The following is a 22,790-nucleotide window of genomic DNA, read 5'->3' on the forward strand; positions in this document are numbered from 1 at the left end:
GTGTCTCTCTGGTCAAGACACATTGTTCCCAAACTTCAAAAAGTCCATTCAATGGTTTCATGTCTTACAGAGCCCACTAAAAATGCGTATCCTTGTAACTGCACCATTCAGCACTCATTAAACCAGAATAAGAGTGTTAGTGAATGCCTCTTTTGCTGAATGTTGGCAGAAACCTCTGCCCCCTCCCCTCCTAACAACTACCACAGCCAATCTGACAACCCAGCACCAGCAATTATGAAGGAAGCCAGCTAAACCACATCCACCTTGGCTGTAGTTTTTGAAGATTCCAGTAGGCTTGTAAATCTTTTTGGTTTCACTGCATACATTCCAGTATCACTGTGGCGGTTTCAGGGTGCTGCATCCCTGGTCAGTTCTAACAGCGTTCATTGTGAGACAAGATGGCTGTGGAGACCTGAGGCCGGCCACCACCAGCCACTGTGAAGTAAATTAAGTGGAAACACCTTTAAAAGGGTCACAATTACTGAGCCGGAGTGGTTTCATCATTTCCTCCTAAACTGTCCTCAAGTATGCCAGTTCCTCACGGACCTCATTACTGTGGCTCCTCGGGACCTCAAGGACATGTGGATAAGTTGAATTAGCTTTTGTTAACAGTCTGGTTATGAATGTGATATTTCAGAGGCAACTGAAATATAAATATCTTCAATTTTCTTACTAGGTTTTTCACTTATCTTCTGTTCCCCACTGCCAATACTCTTCACTGTGACCGTTCAGAAAAAACAAATAATTAATTAAATTAATCCTCTGATCATGTTCCTCGTGTGTAAGCTGAAAATAAATTGATTTTACACTGTCTGTACCAAGGCTAACTAATCATTTTCTAAAATGTCAAATACCAAACATGGACATACAACTTACTCCAGAATATAAGGAATGTTGCTGCTCTGAGTTTCTGTGTTTCAGACAAATGATAAAAGGGTTGGTATAAATGTGTCTTGACGGATATCAATACATCTGGATAAGAGACCATAAAAACAAATGAGTGATTGTGTTGGAAACAAAGATCTAATGATACAAACCATACAAGGAATTATTATGCGAATACTTTATTATCAATGTGTGAATGGTGTTAGCTTTTTGTCTGGATATTAATAGTATAAGAAAACTATACACCAAATCCAGACTCCTCCTAATTTTGCTGTATAATTTCTCAAGTTGGTATTGAAAGATTCTTTATTTTTATATATATTTATATATATAATATATAAGCCAAAGTGCATTTCCCATTTTTTTCCTCTTGTCCATATACACATTGCACCATACATAAATAATTACATTGTAAAAATGTCTCCGTATTTACAAGTATAATATATATTTCATATAATATATAAAACTTTATATTAAATCTAGGTAGATGATATTTGGGATAGTTTGTGGGGTCCATCTGTGTTATCTGTGGTTGTTGAGAAGGATCTCCAGCCAGCAGGGGCAGGAGGTGATGAATTGTCTTGAGTAACATGGGCCCCAACCCTTAGCAAAGCTGATTCGCACACTGTTGGGGTCATAGGGTCCATCGAGGAGGTCAGCCTCTGTGGTATGTCTCAGGAGGCACGAATGTTCATAATCAAACACCTTGATGGAAAAGCCTGGCATCACCTTTCGCACCACCAAAGTTCTACTATTGGGAACATCCAGAGTTGGGGAGTTGACAAATATGGGGTGATCGCTGCGGTTGTACGCCCAAACGCCATCCGGCTCTTTGCTGAGGAGGATGCCATATCCGATTTTGCCTCGTGTCCGCTGCACGGTGCTGCTGCGGTGTTCCAGGTTGAGCTGGCCCAGGCAGAAGCCCGTGCCCTGAGGTAGATCATAAAAGATGCTAACGGAGTGCTCGTACACTGTGTAGAGGCGACCCACGCGTGTGCGGTGCTCCCAGTACGCCACGTTACACCAGTGGCTCTGCTTAGGGGCATCAGGCGACATACTGGTATCTGGAAGAGACAGAGACAGAGACATTAAACAAAACATAAACAAAAGCAAACAGGCCCAGTAAAAAGGAAGGCTGAAGTTTTAAGGGATTAACTATCTCTTTTTATTGTTCAGAGCAGATGGCCACACTATAAATACTGAAGGAGGCACTGTATTGAAATCTAAGCCTTGTATAAATACCACTGCATGCACATCCGTCCAACATGAGCGCACACGCACATACACACACACACACACACACACACACACACACACACACACACACACACACACACACACACACACACACACACACACACTACTATACATATCCTGGGGGTGGAGAGTGTAGTGAGGTCAGTCAAACTGAAGCCCTGCAGTTTTCTCTCCTGCCTCTAGAGGACACTGCAAAGACTAAACACTAACTGCCCCTGGTCACTGCAAACACACTCTATAAACACTTATTTACTAAAATAGAATAATAATTGCGCCCAACGATTCTACAAATATAATGGGTACCTGCGGCAGTGTGTTATAATTCTGCAAACAAGTCTTTGGTGTTTCGCTTGTGCACTTCACAGATAAAATCATTTTCCGTTCAGCTGGACTCTCATTCCTAAACATTTCTGTCCAGTAAATCAGCTTGTTAATTCGGCTTTCATGGCTGCAGTCTGTGAACTGCTCGCAGTGACAGGCCTCTGCACTCCACAGTGAGTTACTGCTCCCTAGGTAGACTTCTGTCTTCACCATACTGAACGGACACACGGCACTGTCGATTACTTTCGTAGGCGGTTTCAATCCGCGCTGTCCACAGCTGTCAAACATTTATATTTTTCATAAAGTCAGTGGTAGGATGAGAGGACAGAGGCCAGTGGAATCTCTTCACCCATAACTTTTTGGGAAATTAGGGTGGCTCTTTCTCCCCTTTCCTCATCTTCTTCACATTCCACGAGAGTGGGGGGTGATGGGAGATGACCAGGCAGGGGGTCCCCCTCCCCCTCCACCTAGCTCTTCCCCCTGCTGTGGGCCCAGGGACGGCATTCAGCTCCCTGACAACTTAGCACAAGCCTGTGACCCGCTGACCCTCCAGCCTTCATGCTATCAGCTCCCATTAACTCACACACAGAGTGATGCCATTATTTTGCTTCAGAGAATCTATTGGCACAGAGGATTTAAAGCCAGGGCCTGTGGCCCCATTCCTTTCAGTCTCTCTGCTCTCAGGGCTTAATGACCGCCCGCCCCATTAACAAACGCCTCTAAGGTGGAGCATCGCAGACCCACGCAGCAACAGAATGCCTCTCTCACCTCCCACCCGACTAAACCTATCTGCTGAGTGACCCACACTAGTAAAGTTTATTCAGAGATTAGCAAAAACGTTGACTAGACTTGCACAGACAAAACGCCTGCTGGTTCAAGGCTCTCTCTACCGTAGAGGGGGAGGAAAAGAGTGAGCAAGTGAGAAGGGATGTGTGGGGGTTGAGGGAAGCTGCAGACAGGCTCTCTGTGTGTTTGCGCACACACTGATGGCTGAAATGACCCCCTCTCTTCAGGGGCCCCAACATGCATGTGCCATTAGTGAATTCCACACTCCAGCTCCTCCACTCTGAGCTCAGCTTTTTCTTCAGCATGGCTCAGTCACACAAAGAACTTAGTCCCAACTGGTTTATGGCCCGCTATTGTCTCAAATCAAATGAAGCCTATACATCACACAAGACAAACTCACTTTGAATCCATGCACACAATCACAGAAGACCAAATGGCTACTGTCATTGACGGTGCCTAGTCTTCACAAGAAGCTAGAACTGAGGTTCCAGTGAGACTGTGAGGACCAGGAAGAGGAACGAGCAGGACAAAGGTTATAAATGTATCAGATGTTATGCCTGAGCCTGAGGGAAGACAATAAGCACACCACCACGAGCCAGGCCTTTTCCTGCCTCTCTGTTGTGTTAAATGTGTGTGTGTGTGTGTGTGTGTGTGTGTGTGTGTGTGTGTGTGTGTGTGTGTGTGTGTGTGTGTGTGTGTGTGTGTGTGTGTGTGTGTGTGTGTGTGTGTGTGTGTGTGTGTGTGCTTGCACGCACCTCGGTAGGGGGAAAAAAAATCAGCCAGCATGTTTGTATTTTTCTCCTGAACTTGTGTGTTTTGGCTGGGTGGGGGCGCTCAGGGTGAAGGCGTTGAGAGAAGAACTCATTAGGATATCTTTTAACAGAGCTATCACCAATCAGCAGACTGTTTGGACAATATCACCATAGCAACCACAGGCATTCCAGAGATCAGGCTACCTTCTGATCATATCTTCAAATCCTCACATTTTGAAGGAAGCCTTGGTTCTTGTTTCTTCATGGATGTTTCTACTTTATGTCAGTGTTTATCTACCTGTTTCCAAACGGGTATTAAAAAAGAAAAGAATACGACACCACATTTAATTATGTGTGCAGAAACTGATGTAGATACCGACCAAAGCTAATAAGTCAGACATGAAGAGTGGGGTGTGTCATCTTCTCATCACACCACAGCAGAGATCCGACTCTGTCAGACTCCATTTTGGGCTTTCAGAGGGACTGTTCAGGGTGGAGCCGCGACGGGCTGGGAGCAATTACTGGTGCTCTGCATCCATTTAACCCTGCCACCTTTTAACAGCTTCGTTTACCCATTAGAATAGTAGCGCGTGTTATTATTGTTATTTTATTCTCAAAAGCCTCTCCTCTTAGTGTCAGTCTCAGAGTTAGTGCATGTAGCCACAGTCAGGTAGGGGCCAGGCTCTAGACTGGAAGTTAATCAGCTATAATTCACAACAGAGCTCAAAGTGCTCATGTTAAAAAGTGGAAACACGAAGGTATGTGGAGGAGGGTCTACCGCATTTTCCATGGTCGACAGAAAATACATGTAATAACACAGTTCTGGCAATATGATAAGGGTTTCCTCTGTTTGGTTTTCCCTTAACCGTCAAGAAATAACTAAACATTACAAAACTCCAAATATAAGATGCAAACTCACACCTATAATTAATTAAAAGTAGCCAGAAATACCTGTGTGTGTGCACGTACTTCACGTCCAACAAGTCAATAAATAGAGATATTTAACCAAAACTATCCTCACAGCAGGAAGCACTTTGTGTTCAGAGCTTGATTTCCAAAACAAGACATGAGCTCCATGGAAACCATGTGAAAATGTTGATTTTTCTGTTTCCCTGTGGCCTGTCAGATTGGGGGAAATCAGAGTTTCAAATACAGGACATGCGATGAGACAACAAACACCATCTTTTCGCTGCAACTCAGCAAGCAATAACACGCTCAAATGTATATACAAAGAACTGCAATACCACTTTTGAGAATTCCCTTATTTAAATAAATCATGATTATGCAGGGGGAAAAAAGTGAGGATGAAGAGAGTATTCAGATCTTTTGCTAATGTGAAATTAGCAGTAATATTCCATTCCAAGTCAAATTTCAACATGCTGAAAAGCAATTGAGTGAATTTATGGATATTTATTATCAAAAATCTTTTCAATGTTTCATATTTTAATGTTGTTAGTTACTAATGGTTTCCAGTGAATGATTGTACTAAAGAAAACACAGCCTCATGTGAGGCCAAAGAAATGGCCTCATGATTATAGCTAATGAATAGGTTTTCCAACAAAAGGCCAACATCCCATTAGCACAACTGTTAAATATGCTTATGTTAAACACAACTTGCCGAGTCCCTTTCCACTGGTTTACATATGGAAAAAAGCAGAACGCCCTGCCGTGAGTTCCTTGCACTCGAGGGAGAGTTTGGATAATTACGACTAAGTACACAAAAAAAGGGCTTGAAGTTTCAATGGCAATCCTTGATGATCATCCAGTAATGCTTTTAAAGACAGCATGAAAAGGAGGGGGAAAGAAAGGGCAGAGGGAGAAGCAGAAAAGAGCTGCCCCGGGGTAAACACAGCTCTGCAGCCTTGGAGTGAGATGAATGGGAGGGCGAGTGTCAGGGACAGGCAGACAAACAACAGCTTCCCCTCCGTGCTAACATCTCCCCACCAAGCTCCGGGGGCCACCTCCTTTATACTCCATCTACTGCTAATCCAAAGCGGGGAGCAGAGATGAACTCATTCCCCCAAAACGTTACTGAGGAGGAAAAAAAATTGAAAACACTGACAGTCACTTTAAGCAGTGTGGCGGGGAGGAGGAGAGCAGCAAGGAGAGGAGGGGGAGCAGCAGTCTGTCATCCTGTGCCAAGGATTAGATTCCTCTCCAGCTATTAGACTCGACCAATGAACTGATGGGCTAGGGGGGAGGGGGGCAGTGTGTGACATTTCGGAGCAAATAATTTCTTGGAACATTTATTATATTTTGCCTTTTTCTCACAAAAACAAAGTGGAACTAAAGTGATAGCTTCCTTTGTTCAGAATGTAGCACAGCCTAACTTCTCTACACGCTGGTTCCTATAGGACGTAACCCCTGTACAGGCCGCATTTAGGCTGGCGTCTGGGCTATCACTGCCATCAAAGTCAGCTTTATCAGACAGACACACTAACTGCAGCTGCAATTATACGTCGATGGATTTTCCTCCCTGAGGTCTGGCCTTTCCATGCAGAGAGATAGGAAGAGAAAGATAGAAGGAGAGAGAGCGGGCTACTTGCTGGGAGAGAACGCTGCTGGAGCCAGGGAAACTGAATCCAGCCACCAAGACTGGCTGGTCACAATGGGAATGCTTTACATTGTCATCTACTTCCTCTACACTTTCCCTCTGTTTCTGTTTTGAGATGACCCCATGAGGGAGGAAAAGTGCTGAATGCTTGATAGCAGATAACTAACACAATCCATAAATTAAATCAATAAACAACAGAGGGTGTAAAAAGAACAGGAAGCTAAAGAGGCTAATACAGAGGAGACGTCTGGGCGCGTGAGTAAGAGACCACTGGTTTCAGGGAGATGGCGCTTTGTGCTGCTCATTTCCTCTGAGTTTCCTCCAAAGCTGTGCGATGTGTCAGCAACATAGAGCACAAATTATGGTGGTGGTATAAATGAAGCTCAGGAGAGTCCTTCAGGGCTTGTAAAAGCTCTGTGAAATCCGTGAGGAAGTTTGTAAATGTCATATCTACCGGTAGCGTTTAAGGCCAGCAAAGTCTGAGAGAGCAAAACATTCAAGGAACATCCTGCTGGGTGGCTGTGCCCTTTCACCTCCTCATGCAACCTGTGTGTGTGCATGCGTGTGTGTGTGTGTGTGTGTGTGTGTGTGTGTGTGTGTGTGTGTGTGTGTTTGTCAGTGTGTGAGGTAGATTTGAGCCAAGAAGGTTAGAGAGTTTAAGTAGAGGAGACCCTGCACATTCCTGAATGCACCCCCCCCACACACAGACACACATACACACACACTGATCCTACTGTTAAGGGGGGGGGGTGCAGGGCAGAGAGACAGCTGATTTCTTTCTCGTCATTTGAGTTTTGTTTGATGAAATATTCTCACCAAATCCAAAAAGCTCTGAATGTTTGTCATGTGTTATAAATCCTTTGCGTAGATGCCATAAAGCGCTCCATATTTTATAGTTTTTATTTTCGTTGAAGACAAATTGACTTTAGCTGGCCTATAAACTGTAGTTATACCGGACGTTTGGTTTCAAATTAACAATAACAAGGAACTCTATTATTATGAGCTATATTAGTCTGACTAATTTAAGGCTAAAGGTGGGTATTTGGTTTCCACCGGGCTGGGAGGCGGACCAGCTATGATGGACAGAGTTGCCGTCCAAACAATGGTTTCCTATTGATTGGCATAGTGGATCAGAGTCTGTGAGGAGAATATGTTATGTCAGGATAATGTGGCACCGGAGTTTCTGTTTCAGTCACAACACTCGCTGGGTTGTAACACACACTGCTCCACTGTAGGTATTCACCCCCCCACCCCCAAACAAAGATGACTGTTTCCCCTATCTCCAACAAGTCCACCCGTTCACGACAAGCAAGACATTCATTAAAAATGCAGGAGTGAACATTTCCAATAATTTGAAGTCCTTCCCTGTTAACATCTGCAAAGAATCTTGAAGCTAAAGGGAATAGCAGGATTTCATTAACTAAATTATGTGCTGGCAGTCACAGAGAGGGGAAGAGGGGGAAGCTATAGCCAGACCCCTAATCTAAACCGTACCTTCAAATGCGACAGTCTGACTGCATGTACTGACACTCATAGCTAAGCATTCAGAAATGCACACAAATGAAAGATAAATAAAATTACTAAAAATGCTTTACTAAAAAAAACGAGGGTATCTGCACAATTTACACGCAAATTTAATGAATTTAAAAATGTAAATCTTTATACAATAAGATAATAATAGCATTACTGGATCAAAATAAATTGAAGAACTATAGAAGCACTGACTGTCATTGAAATTTATGAATGAAGTTCAACCAGTCCCTTCCATAGGTGAATGCTTTTGCATTCATCTGCATTTTACTTTTCTGCATGCTGGTTGCAGGAGTTCAGGTGTGAATGTAATTCATCATCTTAAGTTTGCATATTTGTGAGATGAATTACAAATTGTGCTTCTTAAGAATCATAATCAGCCACACCATTATATATCTAGATAACAGGCATTTTAAGAACCTGTGTGTCACCGACTAACCATATCATCCATATGCAATCCGCCTCATTAAGTTATGTACATACTGCATATACCTGTACATGCTCATGTCTTTGAAAACATTGCTAAGCCATTGTAAACAACACATTATTGTGTATTTACAGGACCATCAAAATAAAGACAGTTTAAAAAGGCTTCATCTCAGAGAAACACCATCAAAAGCTCCACATTATGTCTTGGCCAAGAGAATGGAATGAAGAGGCAGCTCGATCAAGTCCCTGTCTCTCAGTTTACACATGAACAGTACAGAAAAATTTGACAAGGCCTTGAAATTTGGGAGTCTACTACTCTCCCATCAACAAAGAGTTCCTATCCTTTCCCTCTGGCAGTAAAAGGCTTGTGTAGAGATGTCGAGCGACACAGGCCCCAACAGTTAATCCACACAACGCATTCTGGAGGCTCAAAGAATGCGTTGGCTATTCTGAGTTTTAAAAATACTGACAGCCATAGGTTCAGGCACAACTGTCAATGCTCCACTGGGGAGGAAGGGAAAAAATCTTAAATCTATTTTTGCCAGCAATCAAACCACAGGCCTAAATCATAGCCGGCCAAGGCCAGTGTCTGGATTTATAATTGTAGGTAAAATGGTCAGAAAATAAAAACAGCATCCACAACTGGCACCACCTTCACTACTGCTTGCCAGGCATTGCAAGGCTAGCACACTTACAGTGGTCAGCTCAAATGGAGTATTGTTCACCCTCTCAGCCTTGAGAGGAGGCATACTAAAACACTAAACTAACAGTTGGACATTCCTTACATTTTTAATGGCATTGCACACTCTTTATTTGTTGCTGTAACCCTGTGCCCTGAGCTGAATGAATGGAGCTATTGGTGGAGGCTGGTGCTGCGCTGTGGTGTGAAGGAAGGGAAGATGGTAATAGCAGCCCTCACTGAACACACGACAAGATTAGCTCAATTACTCTATTTACTAAGTAGAATAAGGGGCAAACCTTTTAGGATGGGCCCATGTTCTGTTATTTTTGTAGAGTGTCTATCTGTGTGGAAAGCTTTAAAATGTAAAACCATGTCCATGTTATCCCAGTTGAGCACAAGAGTTCATTCTGTAAATGCAAATGTCAGTGTGAGATGAGTTTAACATTCATTTTTGATGATACAGATTAACATTTTAAACTTGGCGAAGTCAAACTTGTGGCTAATGGAGATAATGCAACTGAGGACTGAGTTTAAACGCATCGAGTTGGAAGTGTCTGATCACCCTGGATCATGATGGACTGCATGAGGCCTGAGACCTAGGCCTTCAATAATCCCCTCCTAGACCCATCATACCAAACCACATTCTGGGGGAAGTGTTGTCTCCAAAATAAATGAATTGCACAGAAGTGAAAAAGAAAAGAAAGCAGAGCCATTGGTATCAGCTACATGTATAGGAGGACCCTGGATATAGGCAACCATAACCACCTCAGAGTAACGTTCTCCTAACCGACAATCTGGGCTTGTACCAGGAGCTAGTATGACTGATCCACTGTGGCTCAGTGTAAATGAATTGAGTAAGCCACAAAAAGCCACATTCTGTGTCCAAGACAGCGGCTTGCTATAATAGCAAGTAGAACTTACAAGTAAACATTGAGTAATATTTTGTATGACTGCATCTTTGCATAGTGAATGCAAGTTTTCAATTGTTGGGTGGTGTAAAACCACACCTGTCGTGGAGTGTGCGTGGGGGGGAAGCCCCCCACAGGGGGGGCCGAGGGGCCTCCCCCGGCACATTTTTTAGAAAGTGGGGTTGTTTTCCTGCATTCTGGTGCATTCTGAGGGCAAAATCTTCTGCTCAGTTTACCTACAAAAATACACTAGAGTCAACAGTTCAAACTTAACTATCTTTATTTCTATCCTACTTTATGCAGGTATGAATGTGAAATTGAACAATTGAAAACTTGCATTCACTATGTGAAGATAGTCATACAAAATATTACTCAATCTTTACTTGTAAGTTTTACTTAGACTAGAAGACATTTTAACTTTGACTTAGACACTTTGATTTTAATAAATTTGCTTCCTGGTATTACTCAATGTTTTTACTTGCTATTATTGCAAGTGAGGTGAATACACATTTACATGCATCGCTGGTTATTCCTGCTGGTCATAGGGATCAAAAGTCTAAGACTAAAAAAAAGTATTGATAATATTTTTCATTTACCTTCTGATCGGTCTGTAACCACTCCTACACCCTCTCAGCATTCACCATTTGCTGATTCATTAGTATTTTTACACAAATTATACTGTATGACACTGGATTCTTAATTTATTTAGATCGATCGTCCTCGCCTTGTCATACACCAATTCGCGGGTTTAGCTTATAAAAAAAAGAATCTTTTTGTTTTTCATTGGACGAGAGGAGGTTATGACCCGAATGCATATTTAATGATTGGGAGCATTCGGGTCACTTCGGCTATTTCCGTCGGCATGCTTCGGCTAAATTCCGTCGGCATGCTGAAATAGTGGCGCTAGCGAGCGAAAAAGTTGTAAGTTTTAGCTTTTTTTCCGTAAAAATAAGAACGCCGCTGTGGCAACACAGTGTAAAAACCTTGTGGGCAATCTGGAATTTACTTCGCCTATGGCGAAGTAGCGAATGGCTAGCGCAAGCCCAGACAATGAATGTCAACCGCACACACACACTATTGTTTTATTGCGGTCTTAACCAATGAAACGCATTTTGCTAGTTTCCTTTAGTTGAAAAGAAGTGGGATGTACTTTTACTTTCTTAAGTACACATTATGCCCATTACTTTGATTATTTTGGTTGATTTAGTTACGTTCTGGTAAGTGACATCATTAATCTGTTTTGTAAACTCTTCAGAAGTCAGAAGATACAGAAAAACTTGCACCATCCTGGTTTGCCAAAAGGAGATGGAAACTAAAATCAGCAGGTTAGTTTCTGTTGACACATAAAATGTTTTAGGACTCTCCAAGGACCGTTTTGAATTAGCATGGCTTTCACTCTGCACATTACAGGTGACATTACCTCACCATATGCCGGACCTACTTTGCCAGTTGTGACTTAATTCAAATGGAGTTAACATAAGAAGTGCTAACTTCAGGCTCGGTTATGATAGACAGCTTCTTATTTCTCTGCTACACCATTTCCGGTAATAAAAACAGTTAATCGTAACTTGACTCACATTTTTTTAACCTTGACAAGACTCACAAATGCTTCGAAATGAGATGCTAATTAAGATCCATTTCTTTGGCTGGAAAACCTCCTCACGATGGGACAGAAACCAACACTGAATTCATTTTGCATTTACACACGTGCGAAGCAAAACACCCTTTCATACAGAATAATCCACACCATATATTAAAGATTTGATTATTTGCACTGTGGGTGACTCTACTGAGGATCTCTAATGTCATACGCACATGGATAACAAGTTGAAAGTACATTCTCGCCCAACACGGTTTAACAATGCTGAGAAAGGGAAAATGAAAAATGGCCTTATCGCTCTTATCAATGGCTCTTTTTCTGTGTTTGTGTGTTACGTAAGGGGAAACGGAAGCCAGCCTCCCAGGACAGGAACGGATACTTGAGACGAGGGCTGTGGGTACAGGCCCTACACCACTACAGAGATAATAGAGCGCAAGACACTTCAGGATGTATAGCTACAACCCTCCACCTCCAGCTTAAAACAGCCAAACTGGACATGACAAACGGATAAGGAGAGCCCCTTCATGTCCCTCGAGGTGATGGCCTTCTCTTCAACATTCCTCTGTCCCCCCCCTCCTGTCAAAGGGGCAATTCACCGCCCAGCACTGCTACAAAACCCAGGCAGCTTTTTAAAACAGGATGTTTGTCTGAGGCCTCCTTCCCCTCAAATAAACAATCCGCAAAACCTGATTTCGGGAGGCCGGGTGGAAGCACTCAAGTCACATTATTTCCACATCCCGTATCCTGGAGTATTGAGGCTCCTGAGGGAGTGTGGACAGCCAGGCAATGGGAATGCTCAGGGCTGTGGTGGAAACCTGAGGCCATACGCCAGCCTGCTGGGTGAGATGAGCCCAAGCTGCATCATCCTGGGGTCTCTGGGACTGAGCAGAGGGATCAGGCCTCCAGTTGGGGAGGGGGACATTGCTGACATGCTGATATAGTTGTCACTCTATCAGACCATTCCTCTGTCTGAGCACTGCAGAGTCAGTGTACTACTGCTACAACAAGAATGCACAATACCAGCACAACAGGAAACAAATCCTGTCGACACCTTAATCCACAAAAGATACTGATACAGAATCAAGATTTTTCATATCCAGTAGAATGTGATGAGGTTTGAGGTAGAAGTCAGTCATTCTGTTGTGGATTTTGGTGTAATGTAAATAATGTCACCAACATTATGCCACTGAGCATCATGAAAGCAAAGGAGAGAAAGAAGTCCCCAAAAAACAATGCCACTGCGAAAACACTGCAATATGGAAAAACTGAGCTAATCTGAAGAAAGCATATTAGAAGTGAAGTTGATCATTCCAGATGTGACCGGAAGACACAACCTTTAATTAGTTGCTAGCTGTAACAGAATAAAATGACTTCAATTTCAGATCAACAAGTCCAAAGTCCAGTCTATTCCGAGCTACTTTAATCAAGTGAAGCATAACATAAGTTGATTGGACCGTCTTAATTATTCCACACAGTTCTACTGTCTCAAAGGAGAAGGAGGGAATAGCTTGGTGCTGGCCTCTTCCTGACAAACGCAGGCAGACTGTGATTAGTATTGACTGCACAGTTTAATTTGCCTTCCTCTTGCATGTAAATGTATATCTGTATGCCTCTGGACTTGTATGAGGACACCAAGGAAGAAATATAGACATAAAAGTGTATGAATGAAAGCACTTCAGATGCCTTTCTGCGGTCCCAGCAGCTGTGTGTTAAGTACTACAATTTCCTTGAGCAATCTTGTGTGTGACTCACATGAGGTCCTTTCCATTTATCTACTAACTGCCTGAGAGAATCAGTCAATATCAGAGTGGACCTTACACAGCGCCTGTCTGCAGATGAGACGTCCAGAGAGATAGCGCTGGCTTTTCCTCTTGAGACAGGCAGGCAGACAGAGGAGAAAATGATTACTGTGTGGGAACCCCCTGACTCCCAGCAGATGACATCCTTCCTCCAGTAAGCCCCCCATTATTCTGTGTAATACACGTCCAACAACTTTCCATCTTTCTGTATCTCTAATCTGACATATTTCATTAACAGTCTCCGGACTGAGGTAGCTGTGGACACCTTGGGATCTGTGGAAAAACAGAGATCCTGAAATGACTGACAATGTTGACTGACGGTGGTGTTGTGATCAGCCTTGTTTACAGCAGGAAAACAGAAGCAGACAAAATGATTGGGAAGAAACAGTCAATGTGAGCTTCAGCAAAAAAAGTACAGATGAGATTCGGAGTGTATTACAGTATTTTCTGCACTATAAGGTGCCCTGAACTATAAGGTGCACCTTCAATGAATGGCCTATTTCAGAACTTTTCATATACGGTACAAGACACACTGGATTTTAAGCCGCATCTGATTATAAGGCGTATCTGGTTATAAGGCGCACATCAACGAATGGCCAACTTCAAAACTTTTTTTTGTATGTAAGGCGCCCTGGATTATAAGGCACATTGTTGGTTTTTGAGAAAATTAGAGGCTTTTAGGTGCGCCTTATAGTGCGGAAAATACTGTAATATCAATCAGCAGCAGCATGCTAGCTAATGTAAGCCAAAAAGGTAAATTCTTTACTTCTGCTTGGCCACACCATAAGTTACTCCACGTTGTCTACCTCCCATACTGTAGTGAGCTCCCTGAGAAAGTACTGACGGTGGGGGACTCAGAACTAAAAGACTAAACAAAACTTAAAGAATTACATGTTGTAAAATGATCAGAAAATCTCTGGTTGTCAATTCACCAATTAGTTAGTATAAAACTAGATCTGTACCTTCGCACTTAAATCCAGGATTTTGACTCAGACCAATAGGAGTGTGTGTGCACATAATGTTATGCTGACAAATTCCACTTAGTGATTCAGGACACACATGAATGAGTCAGGTACACACTGGAGCTAGAATATTACAAAGGTTTACTAAAGCGACAGCAGAGGACCTGCATCACTTATATCACTACAAACAATGACAGAAGTATCTCTGAAAAAGGCCGTATCTGCAATAAGTAGCAGTGCTTAAAGTTTTGGATGTACCACCTTACAATGAGAGCAGTGTTGGAATGAAGAAGTGGCAAGTTTAAAGAGCCCCCAATGTAAGTGTGACTGACATAATTAAGTCAATGCGTAGGGGGAAAACACCCACTCAGACAGCCATACAGGAAGCAATGAGATGTGGTTCAAAGGCCTTCACTCTGATGTCCACACGACAAGGCCCACGGAGTGAGGAAACAGGTGTGAGGGACGACTGGGAGGGCAGCACCAGAGGCACATTCCATCACACACACGCACACGCACACGCACACGCACACACACACACACACACACACACACACACACACACACACACACACACACACACACACACACACACACACACACACACACAGCATTAAGGTATACCATGTAAGCAAAGACTCGCCTGCTTGGGTTGTCTTTCTCCCACATTGTGACACAGCCAAGTTTAAACAAGCTGCTGTGAATGATGTCTGTGACCACAGAAGTTACTGCCAATAAGAGACATCAATGCAAGACTGTGTGCATGAGGAAGCTTCCTAAGAATGCATCATTCAGAACATTTAGCATGACTGACAAAAGTAAGAAGCAACCACATGGATGACAGCAATGTTTCTACACCTACGTGCAATATGTTTATGCAATGCATTGACTAAAAACCAAATCCACCATCAACATGAGGTTAAATAAATGGGTTGATGTGGCAGGACAACAATATCTAGAAAACGAAAATGTTCTGATCTGATCTGCTATTCTATGAAAAAAAGACGAATGCTCTGTGCTTATTTCTGTATCCCAGGGATGTGAATTGCACCTGTACCTTTTTTTGTTTTTACTGTACCCCACCCCGCCACTCAGAAGCCCCCTGACATGCTTTTAAAAGGTTTACTTGTTCCTGCTTGAGGGGTGGACACAACTCCACTTATACCTAGACACCTCCCTATCAGAACTGACGACAGAAGCATTTCTTTCCCCCACCATGGGATACTGTCCTGAATTTTATGTACATTCCAAATGCAACATCACCAGCAACATACCGGCTACACAAATGATTTCACAGTGCAAAAAACAAACACCCCATAGAGGACTGGTCACGTCCCAGAACCTGAGTGTGACACAGCCAATACAGAGTGATCTGGCCTGACCTGAACACGCATCAACACAGTTGGAAGAAACCAAAGCTTTGCATGTCTAGATCCTCCCTCCTCACCACAGCCTCTGAGGAATTGTGGTGCGCGCTCTGACAAGCCCCTCATTTGTTGACTCAGGGAGTGTCGCCGGGCCATGCTGAGGTGGTGACAGCATGTGTGCTGGGGAGCCATGTTAACTGCTCAATTTCTAGAACTCTGAGCGACGGCAAACTCTTTAACAGGAAACACTGTTCCCTGCAAGACCTAAGATGAAGGCGCTGACTCCCATCCACATGATTGTGTGTGCGCTGGCTGTGGTCCTAGTGTGAGGGGGGAGCGACGCTTACTCTACACCACGAAAAGTAGTGTTTCATTTCAAATCAGAGGACAAGACTGTTTCTACTTGCTTCCTTTGGTGTGGCCCCATTCACAGGAGCTACTCCATTTCCCTGAACCCACCCCTCCCTGCAGCCCACTTACAGCCAGGCGAGATAGAGTCGTACATGTGAGTGTCGGTGCACATGCATGTGCACGACAATGTGTGCTTGTGTGTGTTTCAGAGTGAGCTTGGATCTTATTACAGTTTGATCCCACTCAAATATTTCTGAAAGAAAAACAGAGGAGGGGAGGCCGTCTCTGTGGCCAACACACGCCCCGCCAAACCTCTGCAGCGCTCACAATGAAACCTTTATCATTAAAGCACCGACTGTTAGTAATGGTTCTTAATGAGACGGAATAAAGCGCAACATCAAAATGAAACAGCCCTCGTAACTTTGTGTCATAAAGATATACTCAATAACTACACAGAGTAGAATGATGGACTATAAATATTCAGATAGAAATGTATCCCCTTATATTTTTTTCAGGCTTAATGTAACCATATCAAAGCCAGAGACAAGATGACACAACTATGAATGTATTCATGAAAGCCCTGAAATTCTTATTGTGATTTATATTACAGTTTTATCATTCCAGTGTAAAGCTACATGCATAAGACATTAAACTAGTAAAACATGGATGAATCAACAAAGACACAAAAAACCACATGCAAAACTTTTAACGGGTGACATGCTTCAGATCCCATTCACTAATTACGGTAATGTGTCTTATTTGCTTTGTCTTAGCCAAACTCTCAATTTTATTTACACTTGAAAGGAAAGGAACTTGTAATCCATCCTGATTCTGTTTCAGTGAGACTAAATACGACACTTCAACAAGACCCATTAAGTGGAGGCTGTTGTTCAACTTATGTTTCTATGGTAATAGAGTCACTCTTTGTTCTAGCTAGTTAATGTGTAACTGTACCCAACTACTTTCAACCACGTCTCACACACGCATCGAATGCCAACTGAAAAGATGAATTTTAGTTTGTAGTGAATGTGATTTGATAATTAAAACCTGTGTGCACAATTTCACTTTATGTTGAGCCACACAGAATGTAATCCTCCAAAGGTTTAGTGTGTTTTCTGCACCATCATAAAATACATGCTCTCAGATAAACAGAGCTTAACCGAGAAAAAATCAACTAAATTCATGAATCATTAAATTTTAAAATCAAGGTGAGACACTTGGGGTACAAAGTTGTTATTTAGAGACAGACAGAGAGAGACAGAAAAACAGACAGACGGACAGTTGGAGACTCACTCCCACCTGAGAAATCCCCTGGTGTGATGTTTGGTGAGCTGGCTGCCTCAGTTTCAGTGTAAGACAATGTGGAGTCTGACAGATCTGTGGAGAATAAAACAGAAGTTAGCTGTTTAATCTCCATTTAGTGACAACCACTCCTCGCCTCATCCGACCAAGACAATTAATCATATTTTCAAATTCAATGCAATTTCCATCACCTTCAGAGTCATCTCAATATGGACAACCTGAATCTAGCAACTCCACTGTAAAACCTTACCTGATAACTTTCCCCAAATTGCTGCCAGAAATCTGGATTACAGCTCCAGCAACCAGACTCCATAGTCCCACAGCCCACAGTACAAAATCACCACACTGACTATGACTGGCATCCTCACACTACATGCTAGTCAGGGTCTCATCTTAGACCTACCGTGCAGTTAGCCAGGTTCTTTTCCAATTACTGTACTGTAATTACGTTTCTCCATTTTCCTTTATTTTAATGTTTTTTTGTCTCCTAACCTTGACCCAAGACAAAACACAGACGATGCCATTGCAGTTTACTGTATCTAAATCCCTTACTTCTTAATATTGAAAAAAAAAAGGATGAAACAGTTACAGGACAACAACTACCAAGTTACAAGTCATGACAGATGAAAACATAATAACAGCATTCAAATGAACATCAATAGCAATGGACCCAATAGAAAACAAAACTCAGGACATGCCACAGAGTTCATCTCTGCATGTATCACTTACCCAGTGGCTTGTGTTCTTCATTTGGGGAAAGCCTTGAATAAGGAGGTGGGGGTGACTCTGCAACACAGAACAGTGATGTCAACAACCCGATAATGCTGCACAAAGAAAGATAAAACTCAAACCCTGCTATGAAGTCACAAAACATAAGAAAGTCACACTGCACAATTTCAAACTGTTCTGGAGACAAAGAACTGTGCGATGTTTATTCAAAAACATCTGGATATATAGATTAATTACAAATACTGAGAGGGAAAATGTGTTTTAATCAAAGAAAGGGCTCTTACTGATGAAGTTTTCAGTGAGATACTTATAATCATGTAACACATCTTAAAATCTACTCTCTTGTTAACAAATCCAGATTTTGGTTAATTTAATCTTTCACATTAAAACAATTTGAAAGCTAACGGGCCACAGTTCAAGACATTATTTGTCTTCAGCATTTTAGGAATGAGAGTGTGATTAATGAACATAAATGACCATGCTAACAGAACATTATTAAGGTTTCAATGGATAACTCGACTACTGCAATATTTTCAGATTCAGAGATGACGTCAGGTTAGGTGTTAACTCTTGAATGTCTTACTGCACAATTGAACTGTTTTCTTTAAAACTCAACAAAAAGCTTCAAGGCAAACAGAAAACGACATATTTGTTTCTATTACTAAAGCTTGCATTATCTAACCGTAAGAGTCGTAAAAACAACGACCACAGGGAATACCTATAACTTTTTGTTACAAGTTTATGAATCGCAGTAAATCTCTGCTTTTTAACTTCACTGTGTTCAGAGACCTTGATTCTATTCAATAAAAAGAGGAGAAATGAAGAGAAAAACGTGCACAAGAAGGAAAGGCACAAAGGAAAGAAAACTTTGTGAGCACACTGTGACCTCGCCTTCAGGGAAAAGAGGAAGGAGAAAAGCATAATAGCAGCGGGTCCTTTAAGAGAGGCGGCAGTAATTGCTGGGATCTGAACTCAGTCACTCAGATACACAGCTAGTCAGTCTGGCGCCAGTAGTATGCAAACTGTATATTATCACCACTCCTTCACCTAAATAGCATGAGGGGACCTCCTTAGGACAAAAGGGCTTTTAAAGCACTGCTTGAAACTGATCTCATTCGAAAAGTATAATGCCTGGCAAAAAGGAAAAGTGTTAGTCTGCTCCAGTCCTAGGTCGCCACCAAACATTATATACTACTTTATTCCTTCTTAAGTCTTTCAGAGAAACTAAGGCAGTGGTGAATTTTAACACCATTCTAAAATCTGCCTGCAATGGCTTTAACTCTGTTTGCTTTTTGCAGTGGTTTCACCGGAATGAAAATGCTTTTCATTTATGTCTTGAATGTTATCCTCATTTTATTCCATATTGTCTATGAACCTGTTTTCAAATTATACTAAATACAGAGATCCCATCAAAGCCCCCCCTCCTTGAATAGCATGAAAGAAATACCAGCTCTATCGGGCCACGCATGAGAGAATGCTAGCTATGTCTACTAGGAGCCTAGTCTCAATAAGAGGTATGTGCCCCTCTCCCTCGACCAACCATTCATCTTGCTAGTTTTAATGGAAAGAAATTCACAACATGTAGCCTGACATCAACCTCCACAGAGACAAGATTCCTACTCTAATCGGATCTCGTCCAACCGACAAACGGTGTTTTTCAGTAAACATGGTGCTCAATATAATCAGTTCTTAGTAGGGCAGTACGGTGGGACATGAAGGCCTAATCAACATCAGTTTCCCACATTTGCACACTGTGAATTCTGATATTGTTGGACTTGTGACTTTGAAGGGCTTTTCACAGCCAGCTGGCGCTAGTAAACATTGATGTTATGGAAAATCCACCTCCTGTGCCAGTGAGAAGACAGAAATACTGACGCTTGCATCTTTACACATGATACCGCGCCTTGTCATCGGGTCAGTGGGGTTGAGTGGCCCAGCCATTAAGGTTTGCCAAAACACAGGCCTGTCCCCATCTAGAAAAGTCATGTTTCATGTGGGTCAGGCAGATTCTGTTCTGGATTTATTCAAATACAACTCAAACCTCCACCTCAACACAAGCTAAATTGACCGACAGATCCAGATCCAAACTTTTTTAATAGGCTAGTACAGCGCTGCTCTTGTGCAGCATCAAACTGGTCAAAAGCAACTCTCTAGTCAACTCTTTTAAGATAATAAAATTATTTCTGTGATTTAATTTCTTGTATTCATTTTGTCATTTTTGCAAATAGACTTGATTCAATAAAGACGACAACAGTAACACCAAATGGAGCAAACAGTAAACCATATCCAATCTATGGTTTGTCAAATCTAGGCGAGCTCAGCTTCTACCCCTGTGCTGAAAGGGGTTTTATTGTTGTTCACCTTGCCATAAGCATGACTGAAGTAATAATTAACTATTTAATCAAACAGTCTGCCTCTCTCTCTCTCTTTATGTGCAAAAGAAGCCCAGACAATAGTAGGCAAACAAAAAAGGGAAAGTTTTTCTGATCATATGTCAAGGCCCTTATAATTTTTACAACCTAAACAAGTTAGTTCCCATCAGTAGGGTCTTTGTCAGTCTTTATAATCACACTTGGTAAAATATAAATATGAAAAAAATAACTGTCAAGGACTGCTTTCTACTTCTTCTTTTTTCAGCAGCCAAGATTATATAATGAATGGAGAACGATAAGAAACTGTGGTTTGAGACAAAATAAATAGCAACAACATGCTGGAAAAAGCATAGGAGCCAAACAGCCATATGGTTATCTACTAATGGACCACCAGGTGACTTGAACACAAAGGAATCACCTCAACAGGCCTGGAAGGTGTTGCGTAAAGGATGTCCTTACCTGGCCCACAGAGCCGGCTGTAGTGATAGGGGTTGCAGCATACTGTCGGACTGTCCAGGCCCCAGAAGCTCTTACACTCACAGAGCGGTTTGAGCTGAGCGGGGTGCTGGAGGTCGGACCAGCGGTACAGTTTACACACCAGCAGCTCTGGGGATGCCACATGGCCCCCCAGTCTCAGCTCTGTCCGGGATATCATAACACAGTCGCTCGGCATCCCTCCTCTGGACTCCACCGCCTCTAATAAGGTATCCAGCGCCTTTTCCTTGAGTCTTTTTAAAAGAGAGTATGTGGCTGATTTCAGCTCTTGCTCCAACACCGTGCGCGGCATCGCCTCCTGCGCCTCAGGACTGCCGCTATCCCGCGGTCCAAGGTTCCTGAGCGCGAAGTGACACGACCCCGGATCCCTGGTACCCTGGGCCGTGTCTGGACCTCCAAGCTCGGAGTGGTCCCGGTCTTTAAATAAGCAACATGTCACTGTCCTGCATTCTCGGTCCTGTATGGAGCGGGGGCTGCTTTGCTCCTGGACGCCCTCCGCGCCCCCATCTTGGTCCGACGTGACCCCAAAGCCGCTGCTCTCCACGGGGCTGCGGCTGCACACACCCCCTGTGTCCCCCACTAGAGACCCGCTAGGGGTCATCGGTCTGAGCTCCGTTTTGGGGATTTTCTCTGGGTTGATTCCGAGTAGATCGTCCCGACGGCCCTCACTAGTTTTGCCATTTCCATCTTCCCCTTCTGTAACTGGGACCAAACGACTTCTCCAGAGTCGCCGCACAAGACCTGAGCGTTTCGTCCTGAACATACGACAACTTGACAATCTATATGGGGGGGGGGGGGTTTATTCTTGTACGGATACCCGAATTTGACAAACACTTCTACGGTCGTTGCAAAACATTAATGTGTGTGAACTGCCGTGCACCGCATGCACAGCCAGCTGACGCGCATTGGTGGCAAAACGGCAACATTAGAGTAAAGACGATTTTGTTGCATCTACAACAAAACCGCACTATAAACGTAATGCAGCATTCCGATCAAATCCCCTCATTCGGTCGAATAAACTGGCAAACAATGACTTATTATCCAGGCTCCCGGCGGAGTAGACTTAACTAAAGTAATTACAAGTGAATAACTAAAAAAAGTACAATAGGTGATAACATAACATAATACAGTTAATAACATAATCCAAAGCCAGGCGCCTTCGATCCAAGCCGGCAGCTCGTTGGCTGGAACAGTTTCGGACTTTGAAGAAGCTCAGATCTACTTTCTACACCGGCACGTTTGAGGCACTTTGAGACGATTTAATCCCTGGGAAAAATGCACCAGACACGAGGATCTTTTGTCGTCTTCTTGATATGTAGGTGCGTCTTCCCTTCATAAGTCAGACAAAAGATCCACGCAAGATGAAAGTAGCCTACATGTGGAGGATCAATCCGGGAAGAGTCGCTCCTGCTTCTGTCCTCAGCTCTAAACCAAACTGCAGTTCCGATCCCTTTCTTTCCTCGCTTCTCTCTCTTTTTCTCCCCCTCCTTCTCTCTCTTTCTCTCCCTCTCTCTCTCTCTCTCTCACACACACACACACACACGCACACGCACACACACACACACACACACACACACGGGGCCCCCGAGGAGAGCGGTGGAGCCATTGGCTGACTACCATCATGTGCTAGTCTAGACACTTTGGCGGCTGTGAGCTGCACTGATTGTTGCGCAAACAAGGTTTCAAGTTTCTTAACTCTTAAAGGCGAA

At 43.0% G+C, this 22,790-nt stretch overlaps 1 protein-coding gene across 2 annotated transcripts; it reads right to left on the bottom strand.

Moving 5' to 3' along the window:
- Positions 1–1,059: 1,059 nt before the first annotated feature.
- On the bottom strand, positions 1,060–22,535 carry smad6b (SMAD family member 6b). Of its 2 annotated transcripts, XM_068312043.1 has the most exons (4): positions 21,046–22,535; positions 18,215–18,271; positions 17,483–17,560; positions 1,060–1,949 (listed from the first exon to the last, which is right to left on the bottom strand). In XM_068312043.1, exons 1-4 carry the CDS (start codon positions 21,842–21,844, stop codon positions 1,408–1,410), a joined length of 1,476 nt encoding a protein of 491 aa, XP_068168144.1. In that variant the 5' UTR covers positions 21,845–22,535; the 3' UTR covers positions 1,060–1,407. The 2 variants fall into 2 exon arrangements, with proteins under 2 accessions (XP_068168144.1, XP_068168145.1); XM_068312044.1 differs by lacking the exon at positions 17,483–17,560.
- Positions 22,536–22,790: the final 255 nt, after the last annotated feature.

This window comes from Antennarius striatus, chromosome 4 (assembly GCF_040054535.1).
Source record: "Antennarius striatus isolate MH-2024 chromosome 4, ASM4005453v1, whole genome shotgun sequence".
Lineage (NCBI taxonomy): Eukaryota > Metazoa > Chordata > Actinopteri > Lophiiformes > Antennariidae > Antennarius > Antennarius striatus.